The sequence below is a fragment of the Portunus trituberculatus genome, chromosome 44, assembly GCF_017591435.1.
Source record: "Portunus trituberculatus isolate SZX2019 chromosome 44, ASM1759143v1, whole genome shotgun sequence".
Lineage (NCBI taxonomy): Eukaryota > Metazoa > Arthropoda > Malacostraca > Decapoda > Portunidae > Portunus > Portunus trituberculatus.
The window spans coordinates 13,524,602-13,552,187 of NC_059298.1; the positions used below are offsets into that span (position 1 = coordinate 13,524,602).

The 27,586-nt window shown below is 38.3% G+C and overlaps 1 protein-coding gene across 5 annotated transcripts in view; it reads right to left on the bottom strand.

Annotated features, from left to right (window-relative positions):
* Positions 1-26,290, bottom strand: part of LOC123518520 (E3 ubiquitin-protein ligase Su(dx)-like) — a 31,948-nt gene extending 5,658 nt beyond the window's left edge. The window contains exons 1-17 of one of the 5 annotated variants that reach the window (XM_045279318.1): positions 26,140-26,290; positions 24,212-24,287; positions 22,019-22,163; positions 19,759-19,937; positions 19,247-19,345; positions 17,437-17,574; positions 14,185-14,808; positions 13,872-14,028; positions 13,479-13,670; positions 13,212-13,329; positions 12,607-12,698; positions 12,331-12,462; positions 4,904-5,152; positions 4,525-4,684; positions 3,896-4,045; positions 3,309-3,433; positions 2,662-2,887 (exon numbers count right to left, since the gene is read on the bottom strand). In XM_045279318.1, coding sequence (XP_045135253.1) covers positions 2,662-2,887; positions 3,309-3,433; positions 3,896-4,045; positions 4,525-4,684; positions 4,904-5,152; positions 12,331-12,462; positions 12,607-12,698; positions 13,212-13,329; positions 13,479-13,670; positions 13,872-14,028; positions 14,185-14,808; positions 17,437-17,574; positions 19,247-19,345; positions 19,759-19,937; positions 22,019-22,163; positions 24,212-24,260 — 2,835 coding nt within the window. In that variant the 5' untranslated portion in view covers positions 24,261-24,287; positions 26,140-26,290. Of the gene's footprint in view, positions 1-2,661; positions 2,888-3,308; positions 3,434-3,895; positions 4,046-4,524; positions 4,685-4,903; positions 5,153-12,330; positions 12,463-12,606; positions 12,699-13,211; positions 13,330-13,478; positions 13,671-13,871; positions 14,029-14,184; positions 14,812-17,436; positions 17,575-19,246; positions 19,346-19,758; positions 19,938-22,018; positions 22,164-24,211; positions 24,288-25,822; positions 25,843-26,139 lie in introns of those variants that run through there. The other 4 variants (XM_045279316.1, XM_045279317.1, XM_045279320.1 and 1 more) reach the window with 4 other exon arrangements.
* Between the last annotated feature and the right edge of the window lie 1,296 nt (positions 26,291-27,586).

A 27,586-nucleotide genomic window follows, 5' to 3' on the forward strand; every position in this document is an offset into this window, starting at 1 on the left:
GAATGTCTGGTTAACTCAAGTGACAGCAACAATACAGAACTCATAAAACTTCAAAACTATCATCTAATTGTAATTCTATTGTAATTTAATTTGTAATCTAGACTATTTGTAATTTAGACTATATTTGGTTGGGTTTTAAGATAGGATATACAGTATTCATAATACAACTTTAACCCGAAAAATAACCAAGATTAAATGTAATTAATGTATGAGTAAAAGGAAAAAAAAGGAAAGAAGAAGCAAAGAGATGAGAGAGGAGAGGAGAGGAGAGGAGAGGAGAAGAGAGGAGAGCAGAGGAGAGGAGCAAAGAAAGGAGAGAGGAGAGGAGAGCAGAGGAGAGGACATAAGCAAAAAGAGGAGAGGAGAGGAGAGGAGATAAGCAAAAAGAGGAGAGGAGAGGAGATAAGCAAGGAGAGGATAAGCAAAGAGAACTGAGCAGAGGAGAGGAGATAAGTGAGGAGAGGGGAGGGGAGGGGATAGGAGAGGAGGGGAGAGAAGGGAAGAGGAGAGGATACTGATACTGATACAAAGGAGTATAAAGGCAACCCAACCACACGTCCCCGTCATTCTCACTTCCACCACCAAACGAAGAACAAGAGCTACTGAGGAATGGTCAAGAGATCCAAAATCTAGATCCACCACCAATGGCAAGCTACAGTGAAGCCATCTCTACTTTAAAAGAGAAGGAAAAATAAGACACTACTTCTGATGTATAAAGAAATTACCTTAAGGAAAATTATTAATGCTGAACTAACTGTCACATTCAACAAAATATACCTAATAGAAAATCTCCTGCCCATTTATACACTCAATACATGCATATATATTGAAGTGTATGTAAGTATATTTGTATGTATAAGCATATTTATGTGAGTGCATATGTGTGCATATGTTTACTTGTGTACTATAGTAATTACTTGCTATTTGTAAGCATTTTAAATGCAATGGAAATACCACATAAATCTCTCTCTCTCTCTCTCTCTCTCTCTCTCTCTCTCTCTCTCTAGGCCATTTCACACCTGAGATGAGAACCCCAATGCACACTGTGCAAACCTGCATGGCTAAAATCACCTCAGTAATATTGCTGAACAAGCTCTTTAAAAATGCATTTGCATTCAAGGGGCTCTGCTCTTTCACCACAAGCACAGGTTCCAAGATCACCGCCAGGCGATTTTTCTGGCCATAACTTTGATGACTCGTGCCTCCTAGGGACTCCGCCTTAGTGCTTTCATAACCAAAAGCCAACACCTTATTCTGACCACAGTGACCTGATTCCTCAACTCTCCCTCACTCACTCAATCACTGTCCTTCACCATGAACTGATGGATTTCCTGTAGATGGTGCCTTGCTTAATATCTTGTTCATTGAATAATAGAATTTCAGAGAACTGAGCTGGTCAATTTGGAATTATGTCCAAATTTCCCTCATCCATTTCTAGCTCTTGAATAAGATGATATTCACCAAAACTGAGTCATTTCATATTTGCTTCATATACCCAATTCTTTTTCCTCTTATTAATCAAGGTTAAAGATAACATTAGTAACACCTCTTCCTCCACCATGTCAAAGGACCATAGAGTACTGTCTTCCTTCACTGCAGAGGGAACTGTCAAGTCAGCTAACCTCCATCACAGCAAATGTCTCGCCTAGCATCGTGCCTGGTGTGAACATACCCATAGCAACCAAAGTCAGTCTGGCTTTCGTGCGTTGGGTGTCTCGCCTCCAGTGTGAAACAGCCTTCAGTGTGTGTTATGTGGAGAAAGGAGGCTATGTTCCATCTCTGCTACATCCCTTTGCAGAGGTATTGGACTCTAAGTTTAGATAAATACATTATCACTAAATATGTTTGGATAAATATATTATCACTGAGTAACTAACCTTTACAATAACAGCAAGTTCCCTCTCCCATAAAGGGTTACAGTAGTATTCATAAATTACCTCTTCTCTTTTCCCATCACTTGGCCATTTATGATATTCTGAATCTCCCCAATGCCCACAAGGTTTGTACCAAAATGTCATGACAGGGGTGGGAAGGGGAAGGATTTTAATAGTATTTTTTTTTTTTTTTTTTTACATTACAAGGGCACTGGCCAAGGGAAAACAAAGTGTTGGAAAAAAAAAAAATCCCGCTGGTTGCCAGGCCCTGTTCCATTACCAAAAACACATGTAACACAGCCATGTCCTTGAACACCACAACACATTATACAACAACCGTATTAGAAGCGCTACGTGTTGTGGGTGCTGGTGTTATTGGTATAGCAAGACTCATTCCCGCGACGCTAATTCAATGTTCACTTCCTCCACCAGAGACAAAGCGAACACCTCCACTCGCGTAATGAAGGAATACAGTGCACCTATTACCGGTTAATGAGGGAAGACTGCTGGCCTTCCATAACGAGCTGCTCCTCGCTATTCAATAAGTGACTGTTTGCTCTCAACGCGCACAAAGGACTCGAGGAATGGACTGGTTCAGGTCGTATAGAAATTACGTAAGGTAAAATAGTAGGTGTTCATAATCACTAGAATATCATCATTAGACACCAAGAATGCTCCTGAATGTATGTAGGAAGACATGTCTTAACTACCCTCCTTAAAGAACTATGTCAGCCTGATAAGTGTGGAGAATATAGAAAGAGTAATAATAATAATAATAAGCACACACCTGCCAAAACCAGATGATCTGTTTTGAAGAGCGGTTATAGTGACGATAGATGGTATGCTTCTGCCAGTCATTGATATCTATTTCTTGCATGCCACAAAGCAGCAGTTCCAGCTCCCTCTCATCAAAGTACTTGAGCCACTCAAGTGGTACAACTTCTGAAAAGCCCTCAAGGAAGTACCGTGTTTGGGCTTCCTGTCCCCTGGTTAATCTCCACTGCATCATTAGTCTGCAAAGGTCATGCACAGTCAATGCTGATGTTTCTCATACAGGCCAATAAATATAGAAATGGATAGAAGATTCAGTTCCATTGCAACATAAATAATGGGCAGTCTTAAATATGTATATTCTACTTTACTATGCAAAAAAAAGAAGAAAAAAATTGATTCTTTAAAAATAATAAACATCAAGCAAGAACATGATGCACAAAAGTTTGAACAATAATCCTTTTATTGTCATAATTCCAAAAGGTTTAATAAATTCTCAAATGTTGACATTATTCATCTAATGGTAATTCACTAGGATGGAAACTTAGTACACTCCCTGAATGTGCCTCAATGTTTGAGGTCCCTCAGGATTACTTTATAATACTATGTGGAAAGATGATGTGTATTGAAAAGATCTAAACAGAAACTCTTTCAAGGCCTCACTCTATGTATTCCTCCTTGTTTTCTTCAGTGACCTGGATGTCCTTGCCACCAGTTTTCAGTTCCACTTCAGAGATTTTGCCTAAGACCTCAAAGTCCGTGCAGAAAGTCATCTCCAAACCACATTCCTGAAAACAGACTTATTAATACTATGATGCATAAGCCTCACCAGCACTTCAAGAACACTGGTGAGACTATTGCATTCAATCCACTTCCTAAGGTATTTTTCTCTTTGATTTCACATGCTGTCAACCTTGGTTCTTTAACAACCTGCCTGAGATGAGGGCATAGGTCTTTAGAGTGGTCTTACAAGGTCTGACAGACTTGGGAAGAAGGACTAGTGCAGTAATCCCATGTGTCCGTGAAATGCAACCACCAACTAATTTGTTGTCCTCAGCCTAACTCCTATATGAATGGAAATAATGAGAATTGAATAGCTACTGAGATGACTTGCACATTGGTGCCTGTGTCAGGGAGAGCATTAACCATCCCCTCAGTTTCAAAATTACCATGGGATAGGCAGCATGGTCACCAACTTCCCCCTCCAATAATGGTATTTTCCATTGCCATAGGTCAACCCAATCACTTACCTCTATGTTGTTGTCTCTGATCCAGCAAAGAGAATTGTAAAACTCAGGGTCAATAGATTCAAGGTCCTTCATGGTGAGCTTTTTGTTCAGCATCCGCTTGTAGAAAGGCATGGTGAAGCCCGAGTAGATGAACTTGCCATGGTAAAGAGCCTGTAATGAAAAGTGTTACAATATCTCAACCAACAGACACTAATCCTGCAAACAAAGCAGAAAGAAACAATGGTTTCTGTGTGTAGTGTGATATTTTAAAGTAGAAAAATAAACTACTACAATAACTGCTGCTGCTGCTGCTACTATCACTAATAATAAAAATGATGATGATAATGATAATAATAACAATAAACAACAATAATAATAATAATAATAATAATAATAATAATAATAACAATCAATACTGAGTTCCCGTCACTATGATGATGATGATAATGATAATAAAAATATTAATAATAATAATAATAATAATAATAAAATAATAATAACAATAATAACAATCAATACTGAGTTCATCACTATGATCATAATGATGATGATGATAACAATAATAATTAATAATAATAATAATAATAATAATAATAACAATAATCAATACTGATTTGCAGTCACTAATGTCTTAACAGCTAAATACCCACCATGGCAATGAAGCGACCAATGAACTTGAAATACGTCAGATGATCAGGATTGACTTCTGATGCTGGGTTGATTTGTAGGGAATAATTGTTCTTGTTGGCATACTCAAATAAGCAATACATGGGGTTCAATACCTCATGGGACAGCTGGAAAAACCACTCTCTGAAAAAAACATTTACATCAATTACACAGAAAACAATTAATGGTAACTGAGACAATGGCACAACTGCAACAATAACAGCTGTGACAAAGACAATTCCAACTGACACAAGTGTGATAAAGGCACCTTTCTCTTCCTATTGTCACTCCTCATATATTCCTTGGCAACCAATTCCTTCACTTGCAACTCAAAATCTTACCAATATATTTTGTTTCCCTCACCTTGCTACTCCACCGTAGTCTAGGCCATCTTCGCCCCTGAAGATGATGAACAATCGCCGACGCAGTTCATATGCTGGGAGTCTCATTACCTGGTGGAAGGAATCCTCAAACAACGTCTGCCGGGTCACACTGATCTTGATGTGGCCAGACACAGAATTGCTATGACAGAGGTATCTGAACTGGCCAAGCTTCCACCTGAAGGAACGCTCATACACCATTGGGATGCCATACTGGCCCCGACTGGAGTTGCTGTAAATAAGGAAATAAGTAGTTATTTCTCAATATTAAGATTTAATGATTTTACTAGAAAAAATACAAGAAAATGTTCAACAGCAATTGATTTTTATTTTCTTTTTATGTAAGAGGGGAAAGCCAACCAAGTAGAGAGAGAGAGAGAGAGAGAGAGAGAGAGAGAGAGAGAGAGAGAGAGAGAGAGAGAGAGAGAGAGAGAGAGAGAGAGAGAGGCCACTAAGTTGCCAACCCCCTTGCAGTTCCGATAGTTAGCCAAAAGAAAGGCAAAAATGTATTGAAACCTCTCTCTTACATTAAGTTAAGTTATAGAAAGTTGGAAATACAGAAGCAGGCAGGGAATTACAGAGTTTACCAGAGAAAGGTATGAAAGACAGTAATGTTAACTCTTGCATTAGAGAGCTGGACAGAATAGAGGTGAGAGGAAGAAGAAAGTATTGTGCAGCAAGGCCACAGGAGGAGGGAAGGCATGCAGTTAGCAAGATCAGAAGAGTAGTTTGCATGAAAATAGCAGCAGAAGACAGCAAGAGATGCAACACTCCAGTGGTGAGAAAGAGGCTGAAGACAGTCAATCAGAGGAGGGGAGTTGATGAGATTAAAAGCTTTTGATTCCACCCTATCTAATTAACTGTGCTATTGGAACCCTCAAACATGTGAAGAGTACTTCATACATGGATGGATAGGGCCCTTGTACAGAGTTAGCAGTTGGAGGGACAAGAAAAACTGGCAGAGACACCTCAGAATGCCTAACTTCATAGAAGCTGTTTTAACAAGAAATGAGATGTGAAGTTTCCAATTTAGATTATGAATAAAGGACAGAGGATATTCAGTGTAGAAGAGGGGGACAATTGAGGGTCACTGAAGAAGAGGGGAACGTTGTCTGGAAGGTTGTGTCAAGTTGACAGATGGAGGTATTGAGTTTTTGAGGCATTGAACACTACTAAATTTTCTCTGCCCCAATCAGAAATCTTAGAAAGATCAGATGACAGGTGTTCTATGGCATCCCTGCATGATCTGTTGACTTCCTAAAGGGTTGGTTGTCTCTGAAAAAACATGGAAAGATGCAGGGTGGTATCATCAGCATAGGAGTGGATAGGGCAAGAAGTTTGGTTAAGAAGTTCATTAATGAATAATAGAAAAAAAATGGGTGACAGGACAGAATTCTGAAGAACATCACAGTTAATAGATTTAGGAAAAGATCAGTGGCCATCTATCACAGCAGCAATAAAAGTTGGAAATGAAACTTAAGATTAAAGTTGCAGAGAGAAGGATAGATTCTATCAAAAGCTTTTGATATGTCTTAACACAACAGCAAATGTTTCACCAAATTCACCTAAAGAGTGTGACTAAGATTCAGTAAGAAAGCCAGATCACCAGGAAAGTAGCCTTGATAAAAGCCACAATGGTGATCAAATAGAAGATTATGAAGTGACAAATGTGAGAATATTCCTACTGACGATAGATTCAAAAACTTTAGACAATCAGGAGATTAAAGCTATAGGGCAGTTCCTTTTTAGATACAGGTTGAATGTATGCAAACTTCCAACTAGAAGGAAAGGTAGCAGTCGATAAACAGAGTTGAAAAAGTTTGGCCAGGCAAGGTGTAAGCATGGAAGCACAGTTTTTTAAAACAATAGAAGGAACTCCATCAGGTCCATAAGCCTTCCCAGGGTTTAGGCCAGTGAGGCCATCGAAAATATCATTACAAAGAAATTTAATAAGCCTGTTCGCAGCTAAGCTCGTAGACACCTATCAGCGCTAGAATTTTTAATTGTCTCCGAGTTCCTGGGGCAAAGGGGTGACTTAGCTAATCTGGAAATCGGTGTAGAAAAAAGTATAACATGAATTGTTGCACATGTGCATTTAAAATAAAAAGCATAATTCAATGTTATTATTCTAACTTGATGGTGTATGAAAAGTCTTTGTTAATGAAATTATAAGATAAAATAAAAAAAAGATAATAATTTTTATTTAAGTAAGTATGAGCACTAAAAATAAAATGATGCCAATTTCGGTTTCTGTATTTTATCTGAGTGTTGAAAAATATGGACATCACTGTCACGTCCTATATATAAAGATAATCAGTGAAATAAAAACAATCAGCACTGCTGGCGGACGTACGATGCACTAAACTTCGCGCCGTTAAGAAGACTGGTAAGGCTTGGAGTTGTTGTGATTTGCTGCCAGCAGCTGACGATATCGTACCGGAAAGCATTAAGTCTGCGACACAATACTATGTTTTCTATGTACTGCATGGACTTGTCTGTTGTTTGCTATACTCAAATGAAATTATAAGCGTTTTCAGTAGCACTTTGCAAAAGGCGAACGGTCCAGAAGCGTTCGCTTTTACACGCGAACGCTGCTACTGAAAACGATAGTAACACTGCCAGATGAATCTCCCTCATCGCTCGCCGGAAAAACTATTGTACTCTTTAGTCGCAGGATCACGCCAAGCTGAGACGAACAGCCTCATTCCATCATAATATAAAGATATTATTATGGGAATGGGATAATTGAAGGCTACACATTTAATTTCTGCATGGAATATTTTCTGACGGCCCTGGTACACGCGGCAAAGGCTGGATGCACATGTCCAAATGATTTTTGTAGCACAGATCTGTGTCTACCTTATTCAAAAACATCTTGTTACAGACGTCACAGGTAAATCTGTTAAATGTAAAAAAAAACTGTCCCTCCCTTCCCCTCCATCCCCCCCAAACAAGCTTGGGGACCTGTGGGGAATCGGGGGTTTTGGTGGGGAAAATAAACGCAATATGAGCATTAAAAAAAAAAACTACGGAAATTTTCCATAATATTTCAAGTTTTTCCAACCTAACCTAACCAAGTATAACCTAATCTAACCTAACATAACCTAATTTCTAATGTAACCTAACTGGACCCCACCTGCTAGGGCATTAAACTAACCTAACGTAACTTCGCCCCCCCCATGGACCCCTCCGCTAGGGCATTAACCTAATTTAACATAACCTAATTGTGGGGGCTGCATCTGGACCCCACCCCACACTAGGGCATTAACCTATCATAACCTAACCTAAGCTAACCTATACGGAGGGGGGGCGCAAGGACCTTAAAAAATGATAACGTTACGCCTCTCGAGTGGCAGCGTGTGATTGGAGGGATTAGCCCTATAGATACCATGAAATCCTTATATGCCGCTACCCACAAATCCCTGTTTATACCCACAAATCTGTTATAAACAATTGAAAATCATTTCAGTGTTTACTCTTGACTGGTGCAGAGCTCGCTGGACTTAGAAACTGACAGCCAAACTAGACGCTTGCGGCTCAATCATTTTTTTATGTTTACGGCAAGGTCACCAAGCCTTCTACATATGAGTTTCATGTTTGTACGTGAAACAGACCTTTAAAAAGATTAACTAAATTGTTTTATAATACGTGAGCGCCTATGGCGGTGTTGAGACCAAATAATAGAGGTGAATAGAGCCCTTAAGATCCCAGGTATCACTTCCCCTGTCACATTTTCCTACTTTATAAGGTATTACAGGTAATATACCCAGTATCCATTAATACACAATATGCCAGATAAGCCGTTACACCACTAGTGACTGCTTGTCATTCAGTAGTTACATTGGCAGAGACATTTTGTTGTGGATTCCTCAAATTATTGCACTGTCAAAGAGGCCATGATGTTGTGTGTTCGTTCGCCCAAAGTTTTCAGAGCACCACCATTAAAAAATATACCCAAATCTTCCGCAATATTGCTATAACCTTATGTCATTATCAAGCAACAGTGCAAATATCCTATCATATTTATATTTTACAATTAATGTGCTTAGATAATGCGTAACCTACGAGATTCTCACATAACTGAAAATCAAGTCGGAGTCACAAGCTTTGAAATGAGTAGCGTGAACAAGTGTGAACCGTGGTCCAGCCAGAGTGCGTAGTCCCAGATGTCTCGAGAGTGCAAGACTCTGTTTTCATTTAATTCAAACTGCAAGGAGAATTCTTATGAATTTCAATATCAGTAAACAGTTACTAAATGTATTTCCTTTACATGATAATACTTATCATATCTTCATGCTCCTCATAATAGTATTTTTTATTGATTTATAACTTACAAAGTTGACAACTCGTCTCACAGCCAATCAGCATAAGTGTTCGCTATCACATGACTCTGAGAGCTAACACAAGCGAACATATCTTGAAAAGCGTTCGCCTTATGCAAAGTGCTACTGAAAACGCCTCATGTATCAGTATACATCCATTGATAATAGTATGAAATGATAAATTGCTTGCCTTGATACAATTTTATGCTGTTTTAAGAACATCATCTGAAATTATGAATTGAAGCTCAAACAATGTTATATGCAGTCAGTTATCATGAAATTAATTTACTTAAATTTCAGATGCATTTGTGTGCAACTATACACCCGTGTAAGCTTGTAAAACTTGCCCCAAAAAGTACTTATTTTCCAGCAAGAATTACAAAATCTAGCGCTGTCTGGCATCAAAACACTGAGTGCGAACAGGCTAATTGAAGGCATCAATAGTCAGAGGAAGGAGGAGAGGGAAGGACAAGCCCAGAATCATCGAAGATACTGTTGTTAGCAAAGGTTTAGGAGTTCAACTTTAGAGACAGATGTGATGGCAGTGGTGCCATCAGGATGAAATAAAAGCAGGAAAGATGAAGAAGTGAAGTTATTGGAGATATTTTTGGCAAAATGCCACAAATCTCAAGGAGTTGGAGTTTGAAAGATTTTGACATTTTCTATTTATGAAGGAGTGTTTAGCAAATTGAAGAAAAAGACTTGGCATAATTCCAGGCAGAAATATAAAGTGCATGAGATTCAGGTGATGGAAGGCTCAAGTACTTTTGTAGGCAACCTTTCTATCATGTATAGCACAAGAAGAGGCTGTGTTAAACCAAGGTTTAGAAAGTCTAGGTTGAGAAAATGAGTGAGGAATGTAAGCCTCCATACCAGGCACTATCACCTCTGTTATGCATTCAGCACACAGATATAGGTCTCTGATATAACTGTAATCATTTCAGGGAAAATCATTATAATACCTTCTCAGGTCCTCCCAACTGGCAGAGGCAAAATGCCTGAGGTCCACTTTTGGGGAGCATGAGGAGGGATTGGAGAAATGGAACAAGATACAGATATGAGACTGTGATCGGAAGACCCCAATGGAGAAGAGAGTAACAACATAAAGTAGAAGGATTAGAGGTAAGAAAAAGGTCAAGAATGTTGGGCATATCTCCAAGACAGTCAGAAAATGAGTAATGTGTTGCACCAGTTGCTCTAGATCATGGAGCATAGCAAAGTTGAAGGCTAGTTTACCAGGATGGTCAATGAAGGGAGAGGAAAGCCAAAGCTGGTGGTGAGCATTGAAATCTCCAAGGATGGAGATTTCTGCACAAGGATAGAGACAGAATGTGCTCCATTTTAAGCTGCGGTTACACTAGTCAACATAAACTTTGAACTCCAATAACAGGGTTGGACAAAAAGGCATCCATCCAATCATATCTTTGAGTGAATGGTTAGACGCACTCATGAGCGTTCAAATATGATCTGCCTATGACTGCCGACCCCATAGCCTACTACAAGGCACATAGCCTCCATCCCGCTCTGTCTTGATGTTACCATATGAGGGTCTATAACATAAATACTCTAGAAAATAGAAAAAAAAAATCATAAGCAACGACAAATCATGTTGCCTACCATGTGGCGGGGCATTTAAAGAGACCTTTAAAGTGCGTAAATAAAGGCGATTTAAACACATGCGGAATTAAGATAGGAACTTGCTGTTTTCACAGAAAACTGTAGACATTTCAAGGATAACAGCAGTATTAATAACTCAATTTTGAGGTTTGGGTAAAAAAAGAGGGAGTAAATAACCTGACTAGGCCACTCCATTGAAACGAGGTGGGGACGCAAAGCACCAGCGTGTTCGAAAGTGGTGCCAAAAGAATGGTAGTCAAATGAGAATTGGGCGATTGATAATGTTTAATAACATGATACTCTTCTAATCCTATTTCAATGCTTTTATTGTATCTAAACATGTCTTGAACAAAAATTTAATGTCCAAGTTTTTTCCTTTCTATATATTGTAAATTTCGTTGTCAAATAATATAGTTCGTCAATTGTTTATCTTTGGACAAAACCAACCATATCTCTTTGACTCTCGTCTCACCAAGGATCCTATTGGATTCTATCAAACATTGGACCAAATCCAACAAAACTGACAGGATCCAAGGTTTTTGTTGACTAATGTAACAGCAGCTTTAGAAGAAAAGGAGTCAGAGAATATTTTGTAGTCAGAGGAGTTAGGGGAGAGATAGACAGCACAGATAAATTTAATTAGAGAATGACTTTTGAGTCAAAGCCAGAAGGTGGAAAATTAAGAAGATTCAAGAGTGTGGGCACGAGAGGAAGTCAAGTCCTTGCACACATAATGCAACATCCATCTTTGGAATGAAAATGAGGATAGAGAAAGTAGGAGGGGACAGTAATGAGTTGCCCTAGACAGCTGTGTTTCAGTGAGGAAAAGAGGATGAGGTTTAGTAGAAGAGAGGTGGTGTTCTACAGATTGAAAATTAGATCTAAGACCACGAATGTTGCAGAAGTTAATGGAGAAAAAGTTGAGGGAGATGTCACAACATTTATGGTTGATACCAAGAGAGCTGTCCAATCTGGGGACATTTATGGTCCCCTCACCAGAAGGGAACGCCATCTTTTAATTTCAGGTGAAGGGTGTTTGTGTACTACGTACATGTAGTTTTGTGGGAAGGAGGAGGGTTGTCTTTAGAAGGCAGGCTTTAACTGCCCACTTGAGTCGTGAGACACAAAGGGAAATTTTCAGCAAGTTCACAATTAGCTTTGATGCTAAGTTCACAGCACCCCCCAAACTGATCCAGACCAGAACTGGGCAGACCAAAACCAGTCCAGATCAGAACTAGTACTATTCAACCTCGCTGGAAGTAAATTATCATTGCGGTAGGTGTCTATTATCTCCTCCTCTCCTATGCTCAAACTTTGATCTTGATTAGCAGGTTTACACAAATAGTCTTCAATAAGTTAATTAGCTAACAATATATATCTATATATATATATATATATATATATATATATATATATATATATATATATATATATATATATATATAATAAAGAAAACAATTAAAGCACTCACATTTGTTTGGCTCCTGGCCGAGGGTCCTGAAAAGTGGTTTGTTTTGTATTGTGGTCCACAAAGTACTGCCGACCATCCTCTGTAAATCTCATCTCCCACCCAGCTGGCAAAGGCTCCTCCTCCAGTGCCATCCTTAAAGGAAAAACAAAACATCAATGAAGAACAAGCAACATTTGAATGCCAATACTAAATAATGATATGGACACATGAAAATCTTTTACAATATTCATCAACACATCTTCCAATCTTTTATCAGTTTATCTAATATTTTCTTACCCCTGAGTGCGAGGGTCATCCCACTGAGTGGTACGGTTTCGATGGTTTACAAAGTACACACGACCACAAGGTTCATGACGTTTCTCCCAACCCTGGAAGTGGTTCAGGCCATATATAAAACAAATTCAATGAAGCATTCCTGTCTCTAGTCTTAAAACAACTGGAATATAATTATGAACAGCAAACTAGAGAGAACTGTAAATTTTTAGTAACTTAAGCTTACTTATAAAAAAATATTGTTAGCATCTAAAAAACTGTAGATTGCAAAAGCCTTTGAGAAAACCAATACCTAGAAACCATATCATTTGTTTATGTTAACAATATCAAAACTTTGGAAATCATTTATAGGAAGTTATTAATTGCATGAAATGAGCAATCAATAATTATGCACTGGTAAACTACCTAAATATCTTGTATACTGGCTCACACTTCTGATTCTAGTCATTAAGTAACTTGAGAATAAACATGTCAAGTAATCCTTCTAAATAACATCCAGAAAAAGATGTACACTTATAGGGATATCAGCTAGGTACTAAGATATGTTCACCTAAAAAACATCATATCTCTTCCCTTGGTACCACAATACAACAGAGTCAAAGACCTACATGGGGAAGAGGTCCCAGAGGATCATTCTCAGTCTCCTGGTTTTGAGTGGGATACAGGAACCGCTGGGAGCTGAGTTGGGCAATGTGCTGCCTCTCTCCTTGCCATTCCTCAAATTGCCTGTGTAAAATTCAAGGAACAAATAATAATTTTGAAATGTCAGAAGTTCTACCAAATACCTCAAACAGCCTTTCACTTGTTTGTTTTCTTCCAGTTGATTAACTCTGCAAAAAATATATCACTCACGGTCCTTTATAATGCAGCCTCACCTGATGTTTTCCACAGTGGGCCGCTGCCAGGTGGTGGTGCGGGTATTGTGGTCTACATAATACACCCTCCCCCGGGGATCCCGCCGTGCTTCCCACCCAGCAGGTAGGGGCTTAGGACGCTCCCAGGTGGTGGATCGAGTGGTGTGGTCAACATAATATCTCCGCCCAAACTGATCGTACCTCATCTCCCACCTGAGATGACATCCAGGTTAATACTAGCTTGATAGTAGTTGTCAAACTCAAGAAAGAAATCAGTGCTTCAACAAATAAAGAATATGAAAACCACTGGCAGTGTAAATACATGCATCACAGTCATGAAGTTGTGCTGTTGAAGAAGAAAATTACATTCCAAAAATTTTCCTTTACAATCATTGTGTAAACAAGAGAGCTTACCCAGGAGGCAATGGCTCCTCAGCTGTTGATGAGTTTGATTGACTAGTACCATTGCTACCTCCAGTGGGACCTGTTGCTGCTCCACCAACACCTGAACTGGTGCTGGTGCTGCCAGCACTAGCACTGCTACCCACAACACCACTGTTGCTACTGTCAGCTGGAAGACAAAGAAACAAATATAATTCATAACCGCAGTATATCTAATTACAAAATTATTTTTCTGAAATACCTTCAGGAATAAATGAGCCCAGTGATGTAGAAGGAAACAAGATCAGCGAAGTAAGCATTAGTAACACGTGGCCATGAGAAGTACCTGAGTTCCGCTTCAGCTTGTTGGTTCGGTGGCGAGAGGTTCTGGGGACAACAGCCGGTGCAGTGGATTTGGCCACTGGAGAGGAAGAAGCTGAGGACACAGCGCTGGTGGGAAGCTGGCCATTAACTACTGCAGTGCTATTAGCTATTGCTGAGTGTGCCCCTGCCTGGCCTGCAGGAAGGCCAGCAGCAGGGGTGGCAGTGGGAGTGGAAGAGGTGGACTGACCAACACCATTCGTACCATTCAAACTAGTACTTGGGGTCCCGTTCTGACTGCTACTTCCATCTGTAGGACTGTCTCCCCCGAGAACCAATATGGCTGAACCATTGCCTATATTCTTCCTGGTGCGCACACTTGGATGAGAAGCAGCAGCAGGAGTGTCATTGTTAATGGCTGGAAGCTGGGGCAGGGGACTCTGTGTACCTGGTGTGTGTGTCACTGAACTTGTTCCAGAGCTGCTCCCTGGTAAGGGTATGGCAGGTAAGGGACTATTCCCAGCAACACTTGTTTCTGGTATGGGTGGGCGCGGTGGAGGAGGAACAGGAGGCGGTGTCTTGCCTCCAACGCGCACTGTGATGGTGTTGCTCGCGGCAGACCCATTACTATTTGTTGCACTAACATTCACTACTGGAAGAAAAAATGTCATCACATTATACAACATAGTTCACAATAGAAAATGGAAATGTTTATGAAAATATATAAACACTATAAAGGTTTATATACTATCCATGACTGGAGGCATAAGAGATTCAAATAGAAAAAGATCCATTAGGAGCAAAAGATGAGTACCACCTTTGATCAAACACAACCAAAAGACTTTTGAGAGAGAGAGAGAGAGAGAGAGAGAGAGAGAGAGAGAGAGAGAGAGAGAGAGAGAGAGAGAGAGAGAGAGATGGGAAGTAGGAAGGCTTGATTATTTTTTCCCTATTTACCAGAGAGAGAATCATGCCTAGGCAGACATGCAACACAAGAACCATTTGATGTTTAGATGAAGGGCATCTTGGCACATCATGCTACAACTAAAACCAAGAATGTGGAACATACTAGAGATTATGATTGCATCACCAAAAAATAAATGGATGTAAGCATAAGAATGGAAGAAATTAACAAGCTACAGAGCAGTGGTAACAACATGGTGAGCTGAAATTAACAAAAGAAATACTCAAAATTCTAAATTGTTTATTGCATTTTTTTCTCACTCTTAACTTGTTTCAAGACTTGTTGCTCACACCTTTCCATCTTCTCACTCAACAAGCCCATCTCAGATTAATAATTTCCACAGCACACACTCCCTGATTGTTGTGCTCTATTCCACATCCAGGTCTCTGATTCATGTCACTACTGACAGAAAAATATTATTCATTGAGCCTCTCTTCACATCAATAAGTAAATTCCTTTCTTGCAAGTGATCACATGACAAACCAGCTCTTCATAAACCTCTCAATTGTCTCTCCATCCGACTCACCACCTCCATTCTTTAATCTCTTATTGTCACTCCCTTACTTTCCTATAGCTAGCATACTCACCCTAAGATATCCTAAAATTGCATCCCTCCAGTTTTCAAACAACCATCACTTAGCTTTTTCAAACATTCACCTTCAGTTTGTCTCATACATACACTAAGAAAATAATCTATCACTCTGAAGTTTTCTATCACATATTGCTGGTAAGACAATGTTATCTGCAAACAAACAGTAGCTTCAGTCCATCCCATTTCATTCCATTTCAGACTAGCACTAACATTTACTACTTTAGCCATCCACAAAAAATACTGATCAATCATGGAAGCATCATCCATCCCTGTCCTGCTCTTGTTCCTTGTCTCATATAAATTGTTGAAGGGAAACTCTCACCATAGGAGAATGGGAGCAAGACATATACTGCCCTTCAAAATCTGAGGTTGACTGGTAGAAAGCAGGGGTGCAGTTTTAATATAGTTAATTTTGACAACCAAGAAAATGTGAATGGTCATTATCTAAAGCTAATATTCACCAAGACAATCCCTCCTTTATTGTCTCTCTTCATTACTATTTGAATAGAAAGTTTATGTTAAGATAACAAGAAAAACATATAATTTATTATTTGTCCATCATCTATTCAATTCTAGCTACATAAAAATCTACATACACTTATCCTATTCCAACTTCTTTTGGCTTGCAGAGAGCAACTCTTCTCCTCCCCATTAATATTTAAATCTTCATCTTTCTTCCCTCTCCCTTCCCAAGTTTTCTTGCTTGATTCACTTCCACCATCCTCTCTTATAATCATTCTACAGTTCTCTAACTTAATTAACTTCTGAAGGCCATTCAAAATACAAAATGTTCAAGCACCAAAGTAAATTCGCCATAAAAATATAACAAAGAATAATCCATTCCCTGACAACAATCCACCCTTTCTTTGCAGCTTATGACAAACGTTCACATCTCCAGTTTAGAAATTTACAAAGAAAGGATATATTGAATGAACTTAGTGGCAGAGAACTCATCAAAAGATTCTGTTTAGACCATGCAGGAATAATCTTTGTAATAACCTAATCATGATTACCGAGTCTATACCATCTATCTTACCACTCTTTTAGAACCAACATCTTTATCAAATCTAACTTGATCAACTGTAACTCAATGGGTCCTTGTCCTGTCATAATCAATGAAAATGAGAATTTGTCATCATAGTTATGGCCCCTAAAGATCTCTATCAAGAGCCATCTGCTTTCTTCTATAAAAGGAAAGGCTATTCTTCAAGGTAGACATTAAAAAATCTAAAGAAAAAGTGAGGAAATCTTATACCACAGCAAGCCTGGCTGTTTCTCTAGCTTTATAGCAAGACTATTTCATTCAAAGTTGAACCAATAATCATCACTCCCACCAAAATTTGAAACCAGGTCTGCCATGAGCAAGGGTTTATTTTAGGTGTCATTATAAATTCCATGCCTCATTAATCACCAGATGGCAATGCAAAAAAAATATATATATACACACATACATTAAAGCCCCTAAGCTAAAATCACACCATGCCAACCAGTAACCTTGTACATGGGTATACCCATAAGTAAGCACTGCATCCATGGATATCCATCACTAAATGGACAATAGTAATGTAGGCAAGCATTAACAAAGGTCAGCCTGGCACAGTAAGCTTTAGAAAAAAAAAAAAAAAAAATCCACAATGGCTATAGGAAGTACAGGACATCAATGTTAGTCCACATACATGGAGTGAAGCATCACAGCAGTAAAAGGTATTTGTAACAATCACCTGGAGCTGCACAAGGTGCTGGGCCCAGAGAAGGGTTAAGGCCAGAGTAAATTCCAGCATATGCGGGTTTAGGGTCCCGTCGCCGGTCATTGGACATGTCTGCCAGAAGTACCCAGCCTTCTTCCACCACACGCTCATCTAAATTAGAGAACTCCTCACTTACTTCACTATTTGCAAGCTCATTTTCAGTGGCATACTCTTCTATAGCGATCAATAATATCAAGTTTTGGCTCAAAAGTATAAAGTAAATGAAAACAAACTGCTTAAAGCCAATATCAATTTTGCTTATGTCTATACATATATACCAAAATGAGGAGGAACATCAGTCAGTTTCTTCTCTTCTATTTCCTACTTCCAATCTTTTAAGCCAAGCAATAAACTTGATATTGTCTTGCTACATGCCCTTCAGCTCACTGCAAAGGATTCTCTGAAGTATTTCTTTGAAAAGGATTTTCTTAAGTATTTCTTTGAACATGATTATTGAATAAGACATAACCATTTTTGTTAGAACTAGTAATATTTCTGGATTACTAAAATGTATTTGGACAAAACTATAAGTACAATAGAAAAGATGCTCAAAGCATATGGTCCAGACTCCAGACATTGCAAGATAATCATCTTGTTTCTTAAAGCATGTCTCTGGTTGAATGCAAATAATTCAGACCACTCCTTTCATGTTATAAACGGTGTTCACCTACTGGAGAGCTGCAAAAGGAGCCAAGCCACATAATTGTCATCCTGCAACCAAGCAATCCACCCAAGATATCCTTAGCTAGTGTGGCACTGTAATTGACTTGATCTCTCCTAGCCAATGGGAGAGACTTTCTTTCATATACAAATGTCTTCAATGTTCTGTCTTGTATGTACAGTGAAAAGTACAGCAGTATAAGATGGTCAATGATAACAGCTTTGTCATACTCATGCTGTAAATTTCCAGTGAAAGGCACTTCATATGTTATAGTTAGTATGCCCAAAACACTTAAGTACGTACAGCCTTGGCACCAAACACGCAGAATGATGTTGCAGGGCATCATATGCAATGTTCATAAATTAACCATCATGGATAAAGATCAACTTCCATTTTTCACAAAAACCAATAATAAAAAGGAAAATATAAACTAGTGACAACATCGAGAGTTTTAGATTTCCATACTACATGATTCAGTTCCTTTCCGTTATTCCATCTTTTTCTCACATGACCATGTGAGGCAATGCCACACCAGGGGATGAGTTTATGATGTTTAGTGCAAAGGCCACATTGGCATTTAAGAAAAAAATCAAGAATTTAGTTGATTTACATTAAATTTTGCTATGGGAAAATACCCAACTATGATGGCATCAAGACAAATACTCAAAATATCATTTCCAATTACACATCCAGACAACTTGGCTCTTATCTGAAAGGATGTAATCCCAAAGTACTTCTGACAAAGAAATCCTAAGAGAAGCAAATTACAAAAAGACTAAAACAAACAGACAGATCAACAGAAAAATGTTTACCAGAAGTGCTGCCACACAAGAAAAGAATAAAAAAGAAATGGGAAAAAAAAAAGAAAAGCCAACAGTGAAAGCTACTAAAATCAGCTTAAAAAGTTGTACGCAAAATATTATGAAACTGAGTCAGAACTAGTGTATGAAATAAATAAAGCAAAAAAAAAGCATGAAGATTGAGTCAACATAATCTGCTTCAATAATAAGATCATGTTTTCTAACCATTGCATATAAAATCTACCTACCCTTCACCTTACCACAGCCAGATGCAACTAGATAGATATAATAAGATACTGAAAGTTCCCAATGAAAAAAATACCTGTAGGAAGACTATGGTTTGTTTCCCTTTGCCGAGCACCATTGGTGGTCAAGTTTTTGAGTCCATCCAGGGTAACAGTGATGGTGGGAGTTTTAGAGACTGAAATCCAAACAAAGAATTAACATTTCACTTCACTGAACATTTTACGAGCAAACTAACAAAACAGATATTACGATGACCACAATAATTAAGTATGGAGACATGGCAGTAAACAACTATGTAACATTTGATTTCTTTCTCTCTCTCTCTCTCTCTCTCTCTCTCTCTCTCTCTCTCTCTCTCTCTCTCTCTCTCTCTCTGTTACAGATTCTTTAGATATGAATGTGACAGCTAATAAATTCATAAATGAATGGCATCATTCTGTCAAAGAAGGCCTAGAGACCAACAAACTCTACTAAAACTACTTCAATTTAGTTGGTTTTCCACAAGAAGACTGGACTTCACATGACACTTGCAGCACCTCAATCATTTTCATTTCCTTGGCTTCATCACAAAAAAGCTTGTATACTAACCAACTGAGGGGAGACTGTTTGGGGAGGTGAGACTGAGTGTGTGGTTTGAGGAGGACATGCCATCACTATGAGCCACCACATCAGCCAAATTGAGAGTGGCCTCCCCTATGAAAGAGTCTCGTACCAGAGTGTGATGGTCACTCACTCGGAACACCAACACAGAATCCTTGGTCACCAGTCTGTAGGACAATGCAAATTACCAATATCTTTCAATGACATAACCAAACCATTTAAAGTTCATATTTAAGGCAAGTGCATGAGTATATCATTAATATTATTCCAAATAATTTTGTTATCTAAAGGAAGGGTTATACGTACAGTAATACTCCACTTTACAAACAGGATAGGGGGTGTCAAAGCTGTTCGTAGAGCGAAAATTCATTAAGCGGACATAATTTTCCCATAGGAAATAATGGAAATAGGGGGATGTTCTGGGCTAGTCCCCAACATACCACATTGGTTAAAAAAAAAAAAATCATATATACGTTTGGCAGCATATTGAGCCACCGGTTACCACTACTATTATGATGTCATATGAGTCATTGGAAGTTAGAGGAGCTACGTACAAATTCTCTCACATTCTTGCATATACGTTCACAAAACAACATTTCTATTAGCTTTTTGGAGCTGGATCCAAGATTCTTTAATGTCAGAGCAACCTCTTGCAGCGAAATGGCATCCATGAACGCTTGGAGGGACGGTGACAAGGTTGCTTTCAGGTTGCTCTGAGGTTGCTGGGAACACCACCTCTGGAGGTGGCGTTACTGTCTTATATATGCATTTATGTTCACAAAACAACATTTCTATTAGCTTTTTACAAGCCTTGCCCCAAGGAAGGATTGTTTTGTAATGCATAAAGTGAAATCTTACATGGAATAGCAAAAAAATAAAGCAGAGAAGAAATGAGCCACAGACGAAGCGGGAGACTTGCGGCGACTCGGCCGCTTCTTCTTCTTGTGACCCTTTTAGCCTGCGTGTTGTCTTTTCCCATGATATTTGTTTCCACTCCTCTATTGCCTGCTATAATGGATATCATATCTTAGTATTCATATACGCTCATGCCATGAGGATAACCTCGACTCCATGGCACTGAGTGACAGTGAATTACTAATGAAATACCGCGGTATTTCATTAGTAATTCACTATCACCCAGTGCCACAGAGTCAAGGTTATCCTCGTGGCATGGGTGTATATGAATACTAAGATATGATATCCATTATAGCAGATAAGAGAGGAGCGAAAACATAAACATCATGATGAAAGTAACACACAAGCAAAATGGTCACAAGAAGAAGAAGAAGCGGCCGAGTGGCCGCGAGTCTCTCGCTTCGTCTGTGGCTCATCTCATCTTTGCTTTATTTTTTGGTATTCCATGTAAGATTTCACTTTATGCATTACAAAACAATCCTTTTTTGGGGCAAGGTTTGTAAAAAGCTAATAGAAATGTTGTTTTGTAAACATAAATGCATATATAAGACAGTAACACGTTCCCAGCAACCTCAGAGAAACCTGAAAGCAACCTTGTCACCGTCCCTCCAAGCGTTCATGGATGCCATTTCGCTGCAAGAGGTTGCTCTGACGTTGTTAAAGAATCTTGGATCCAGCTCCAGGAGCGCTAGAGACAGAGGCGGGGAGCCAGCCAATCACAGCGAAACTACCGCGTTCGGTCCCTCACCCAGCAAATTCAAACCCCGAAAATTCGCTAAAACGGATGTGGTTGTACGTTACGCGGATTTTCGGTCTAACTTTATATAGTACGTTAAACCGGAAATTCGTTAAGCGAACGTTCGTTAAATGGAGTATTACTATATAAGGGAAAAATTATGCTCAGTTGTGTTGAAACATGGAACTAGATAGTAATGAAGAGGAGATACTTAAGTGTAAAAGCAACAGTGTTTGAGTACCATGACAGGAGTAACACAAAGGAACAATGAGGAGGTAAGAAGAACTGGTGTTTTGACAAGACAGCTGATGGAAAAATCAGTATGTGTTGGGATGGTTTTGGCATGTGGAAATAATGGAGGAGAGGAAACTAGTAAATATAATAATGTCAGATATACATGGTGAAAGATCAAGAGCAAGGCCATGTCTAGAGTGCATGAACCATGTGAAAAGACCAATGAATGAGAAGGATGATTGTGACTTCAAGTGTTAGAATAATTAATAAATAAAACCCAAATTACAACTTGAAATATATAAGTAACGTTATGTAAGTCTAACATAGGCTTGGATAATTCAAAGGCATGAAGCAACTACTTACACTGTAAAAGTTTCCTGCCACTTGGGGTGAGCATTGTGCTTGACATGCTGTGTTTTCTTCTGGTGCACACCATCCACTAGCAGCTCCACATAGGCTGATGGCTTATTGAAAATGCTGCTAATACCTGACAAGTCCCCACTAACAGCTGCAACAAATCACATATACATTACATATCTTCACAACATATTAGTGTACACACTCAATAAGAGAGGACACAAACTGTTAAGTTTTCAATGTTCGCCAGCTGGTTTAATTCTGAAGATGGTCAGCATAGTCTCATGGTACAGAGTAGTCATCTCTAAACACTATTATGATGTATCTATTGATTTACCATGCTTTCACTCCTTCCAGTACTTTTCTGCTGTTATTTTATTATGGTATTTCTTTTAAGTCATTCAAGTTTATACGACTAACATCATTATATAGAGAAAAATATAGTCACCTGGTGTACCAAGCTCTTTCATTTTTATAGACTTTAATACGGACAAAACCTTAAGATACATTTAATCTCGCCTCTGCAATGGTTAATGCTTCATAAGGAAAGAGTAGAGCATTTTTTTTTATGAGAAAAAAGAAAATTTACAGCCAAAACCGAAATAGACTGAGGATGTTGCAGTGCTTTCATCACCATGTCCCTAAACAGTCTTGCCACAGCCTGAACATGGTATGCCTTTGGAGAGAGAGAGAGAGAGAGAGAGAGAGAGAGAGAGAGAGAGAGAGAGAGAGAGAGAGAGAGAGAGAGAGAGGCTTTTCATCAATTGAGAAACAAAATAATTTTTGCCCCAGGAATAAAGATGTTATAAAAAACACAACATATGAATATAACCTCAATTCTAATGCATGTTTAAAAATAGTTAAGCTATTGTAATATCTTGGTATGCGACAGCAGAGTATCGAAAAATATACAATAAGCAGTAGACCAACTTTTCTGTGAAATATTACAATATCTAGTGAATCTGGCATCTACAACAGGAATTTGGGTCCGTTCTCATTAATGTCCTATCAACAGCAAGCTCTTGCATAATAAATCTGAGATTTAAAAAATGTTATGATTAATTGTCAACAGCACTTTGAGAATCACAACAGATATAATGAACTCCAATGACTGTCATCACAAATATCACCCCGTCTGAGGCATCGTATTTGCAAATGTCTTCCAAACAAACAGTTGGTTCAATATGAGATTTTGACACAGCTTGTTTAACCTGTAAGAGGTCAGCACTGATTTACCTCCGAATACTCATCCAGGTCACCAAAAATTCCACTTTCTTTTTTTATTCCATATAACTCAAAATGGGCATAGAAAAGTAAAAATAAGAGTTAAAGTTCGAAACTGCCATTTCTAAATGTCCAGCTGGAGCTTTAAATTTACCTCGCTCAGTGATGCTGCCAGACGAACAACTTCTGAATGAGGCTATTATAATCGCTTTATCGATATTTTTCTCCTACGAGACATGTGTATATTGGTTACATATTCATAAATTAACCCATGTTTTATAAAATGAAAAATACAAAAAATATTTGTAAATACTGTAAATATAATGTAAAAATAATTTGCTCAGTTTACCACAAAATATTGTTTATTATTTTTTTCTTTCAGTATCTAAGCTTTTTAGTATTGCAGCAGGGTGTGATATTCTTCAAAACAAGGCTCAATGCATAGAGCTACATCACATTCATGACAGTAATACCAAATGTCGCTCCGTTTTTTTTCATCACGCCAAGGCAAGGCGGCAGGGAGGGATGGGGAGGGGATGACAAACCGATGTCAGAATGGCGGGAAACTGTGCTGATATATGCTAGACACTTCAAAGAACATAAACATTGAAGCTGGAGGGAATTTCAAACGCATGGAAACCAAGAAAGGGCAAACGTACTTGTACGTGATTGACCACAGATAGTAAGCAAAGACTCCACATACATGTACGTGGTTGACCTCTTATGGGTTAATGCCCTATCTATGAAACAACAAGGAATTTAACTCTTAGCCTTCCCCCTACCTACTCCAAATCTAGACTTTCCCCATTCTCCTTCCCCAGTCCAAATACCTAATCAGTTCTTGCCAGCTTTCCCATCAAGCTGTGACACAATATCATATTGATCAAACTGTTTGTTTAAAAGATATTTACGAAAAAATGCCTTATAAAGCCTACAATAAGGCATTAATAACAAGTTTAATATTCCTCCACTTACCTGTCACACTCAGCTGGTGCAGGTGGCTGGCATTGACGGCTTTAGACATTCTTTATTTTCAGCCAACCATCATACTCTGCCAACAAGGAAAACAATCAGCATCATGCTTTAATAATCTTAACAGGACTTTCATGAAAAGAATGACGTGATTTGAATGAAAACAAGGCAGTGTCCTGGAAACACTTTAAGGGACAGATGGAAATGGATGAAGGGAATAACTAACCAGCTGAACAGTAAACTTCTCTTCAAATAAAAGGAAAAAATCCTTCATAAAAAATTCTTCCCTTACATATTACAATACAAAATGTAAATTTACTTCTAATAAAGAATAATTCTTTACATCATAACTATAACTACAAAATAAATAAACCCATAACAGAATAATTTCCATTACAGCAATGAGGAAAGGCAATTTCATACCTATGTGTTCTCAACACAGCCAAAACAGATACTCTTGTGACTATAATTCCTTATTTAAAAGTGAAAAATGTAAAATTAATCCAAACTGAAAATAGATCTTTATAATAAATAGATAAAGAAATTTTCAAGTAAGGCAAGTTAATAGAAATTACTGTGAACTGTGATTCAAAGAGGGAAACAAGAGAAAGTGACATGAGGAAATGACACCTGATAGAAGATTACATAGAAAGCACAGGGTGGAGACATGTCATTACAGCAATTGACCTCAAAAGTCAGGATTCATGAAGAATTACTAAGAGCTTAGGGAACAGCAAAGATGGAACTAGATGCATGTCAACACTTCTAATTCTGGTTGATACATTTTTTTTTTTTTTTTTTTTTTTTGTGTGATATACAAGTAGAAATTAACTGATCTGCTACTCTTTTCTGTTATGCTGTGAATAAAAGATGAGCTGAATTATGCAGGGTAGCTGTTTTAACATAATATTAATACATAAAAGATAATTAGTACATCAAACATCAGGACATCAATCAATTCCTCCTTGTGACATTTGATTCTCTGAAATATATTAAACAAATCTGTGGTCACACTTTCTTCATTTAGGCCTTATAATAGTTGCGGCAAATTTTTGAAAGTCACAATTTTCAGATAAGGAAAACTATGTAATTTTTCACGTTTTCACTACAAGCTCCTCCTTCAGACATTTGATTATCAGAGATATATTAAACAAATCAACCCCTCCAAGCTTACACAGATCAATACAAGCTTCATAACAAAGCCTACATACCTGTACAGTTAAATGCAAGCTCTACATCAAACCTTCCAAACCTACATATTCACACAAGTTTTATAACACCACACAAACTCACAAAAACTAAATGAAAAGACTTCCCCAACAAAGCCTATCCAAACTGAACACCACAAGCTTCACAACAAAGCCTCCATGCCTACCTACAATGCCACACAAGCTTCACACCACCAACCAGTAAACCAATAAAGTTATTAGGACATCACAATAGACCGTCCATGTTTACGAGATAAGGGGATTTCGATAGAGGTTATACCAAAACGCTCCCCAATCAACAAGTAACAAATAATGATAATGAATCTCCTCCCCAAACAATAGAACCTTAGCAACAAAGGCTCAAACCAGCAAAGAAGCCACTACACTTCAAAAAGGGCCTCCTGACCTCCGCAACCTGCGAAATTCGCGAGAAAACTTGGGAAAAACGCCCACCAATCCGCACCACTCAACAATGTCACGACAGAATCACTCATCCTGACTCACCATAATAATCACGTCCTGTTCATAACCTTGTGAAGTACTAACTACTCTCGCATGATGTTTACTACCCAACCTATGGTCAATGACGTGCTCTATTCAACACCTAAACTCGGAAATAAATATCTGACATCACATAGTAATTGTTATTAGACGTGTCATAAGGTGGTAGTTAATTGTCCGCGTTTTTCAATCAATCTGGACTAAATAATGGGTTGTTCTTACCATAATTGTGTCCGGTCAGTCCATCTCCGCGGGAAATATTTCTTCCACCTCATGAAATGGTCAGATTTAGTGAGAATTTCAGGGTTTTAGGAATGACAACAGAGGAGACACTATTATAGGATCGAAAATACAATAAACACCGAGAGAGTGAAATGGAAAATACAAATGAGCATCGACTCTCCTGAACCAACTATTGGATACGAAAGAGTCTTAACACCCTTTGAGGTTTCTAAAATCTTTATACGGGAAATAATTAATAGATTCGAAAACGGGTCTTCCCCAAGGTTTGTTTCATCTATATTCCCCTGCACAAGTCCCATGAAGTGACGTCACGCGTCTCCTCCACCAATCACACTCACTCGTCTTCTACCTCGAAAATATTAATAATAATTGTAATAATGGTACCCTCGTTTCGTTAGAAGACTTTATAGGAATATGAAGTGATATACACTACCATAACAGCTGACTGATGTACAAGAATGCAAAATCATAGGTAAAACAATAAACATTTAGGCATAGCAAACAAGCATTTTTAGACGGCTTGGAGTTAGTAACAGTATGAAAAAACAAAGTCATTTGACGGTATTGAATATCAGTGCCGAAAATGGTTTCAAACATTTATTCAACACTGTAGGTTGCATCATATCAATCACCCAGTATGGAAATTGATATTGTACTTCCGATAAACGTCAACAAAATTTAATGGATCATTCGTGACCTTGGGGACGTGTTCCACGCGATACAAAATCGATAAAAAGATAATGTAGTGAGGGTTTTGGGAATATATCTGCGATAACAAAAAGTTAACACAGACGGCAACCTTTCAGTTGAGCAATCACGCGGACATTGATCATCGTTATCTTGCATCAAAGGAATTTTGTGATAACTCTACGTGTGTTAAATGCCACGGGGATGTGAATGTATCATGTTATTGAAGTGTTGGTAGTAATCGACAATATCTTCCGCGAAACTGGGAGTGGAATGTGGAAGAAATATTGATCGAAAACCCCATCATCTCATCCCATTCTCTCTCTCTCTCTCTCTCTCTCTCTCTCTCTCTCTCTCTCTCTCTCTCTCGTACATTATGCATTTTTTTTTTTTTTTTTACAATGCAGTACTTATCCCTTTATTATATATTATATAATAGACGGAACCATTGTGTAATGGAATATTTATCCTGTCTGAAAAGCATTGTTTGATTGACGCACTACCTGCATGATTCTGATTTTCTAACATGTAACCTAGTTTGAACTGGTATCATATGATATTTTCTATAGTATGTATGATTGCCATCCTGCACGGAACTATTGGAATAGAATGTAACGTATAGCTCGATCTAAATATTGTATTAATTTTACTTTATTTACAGTTTACGTATCTAAATATCTAAAAAAAATAATCGAATGCTTTGGAATTTCAACACTTTCTGAAACCCCACTCATTAAGT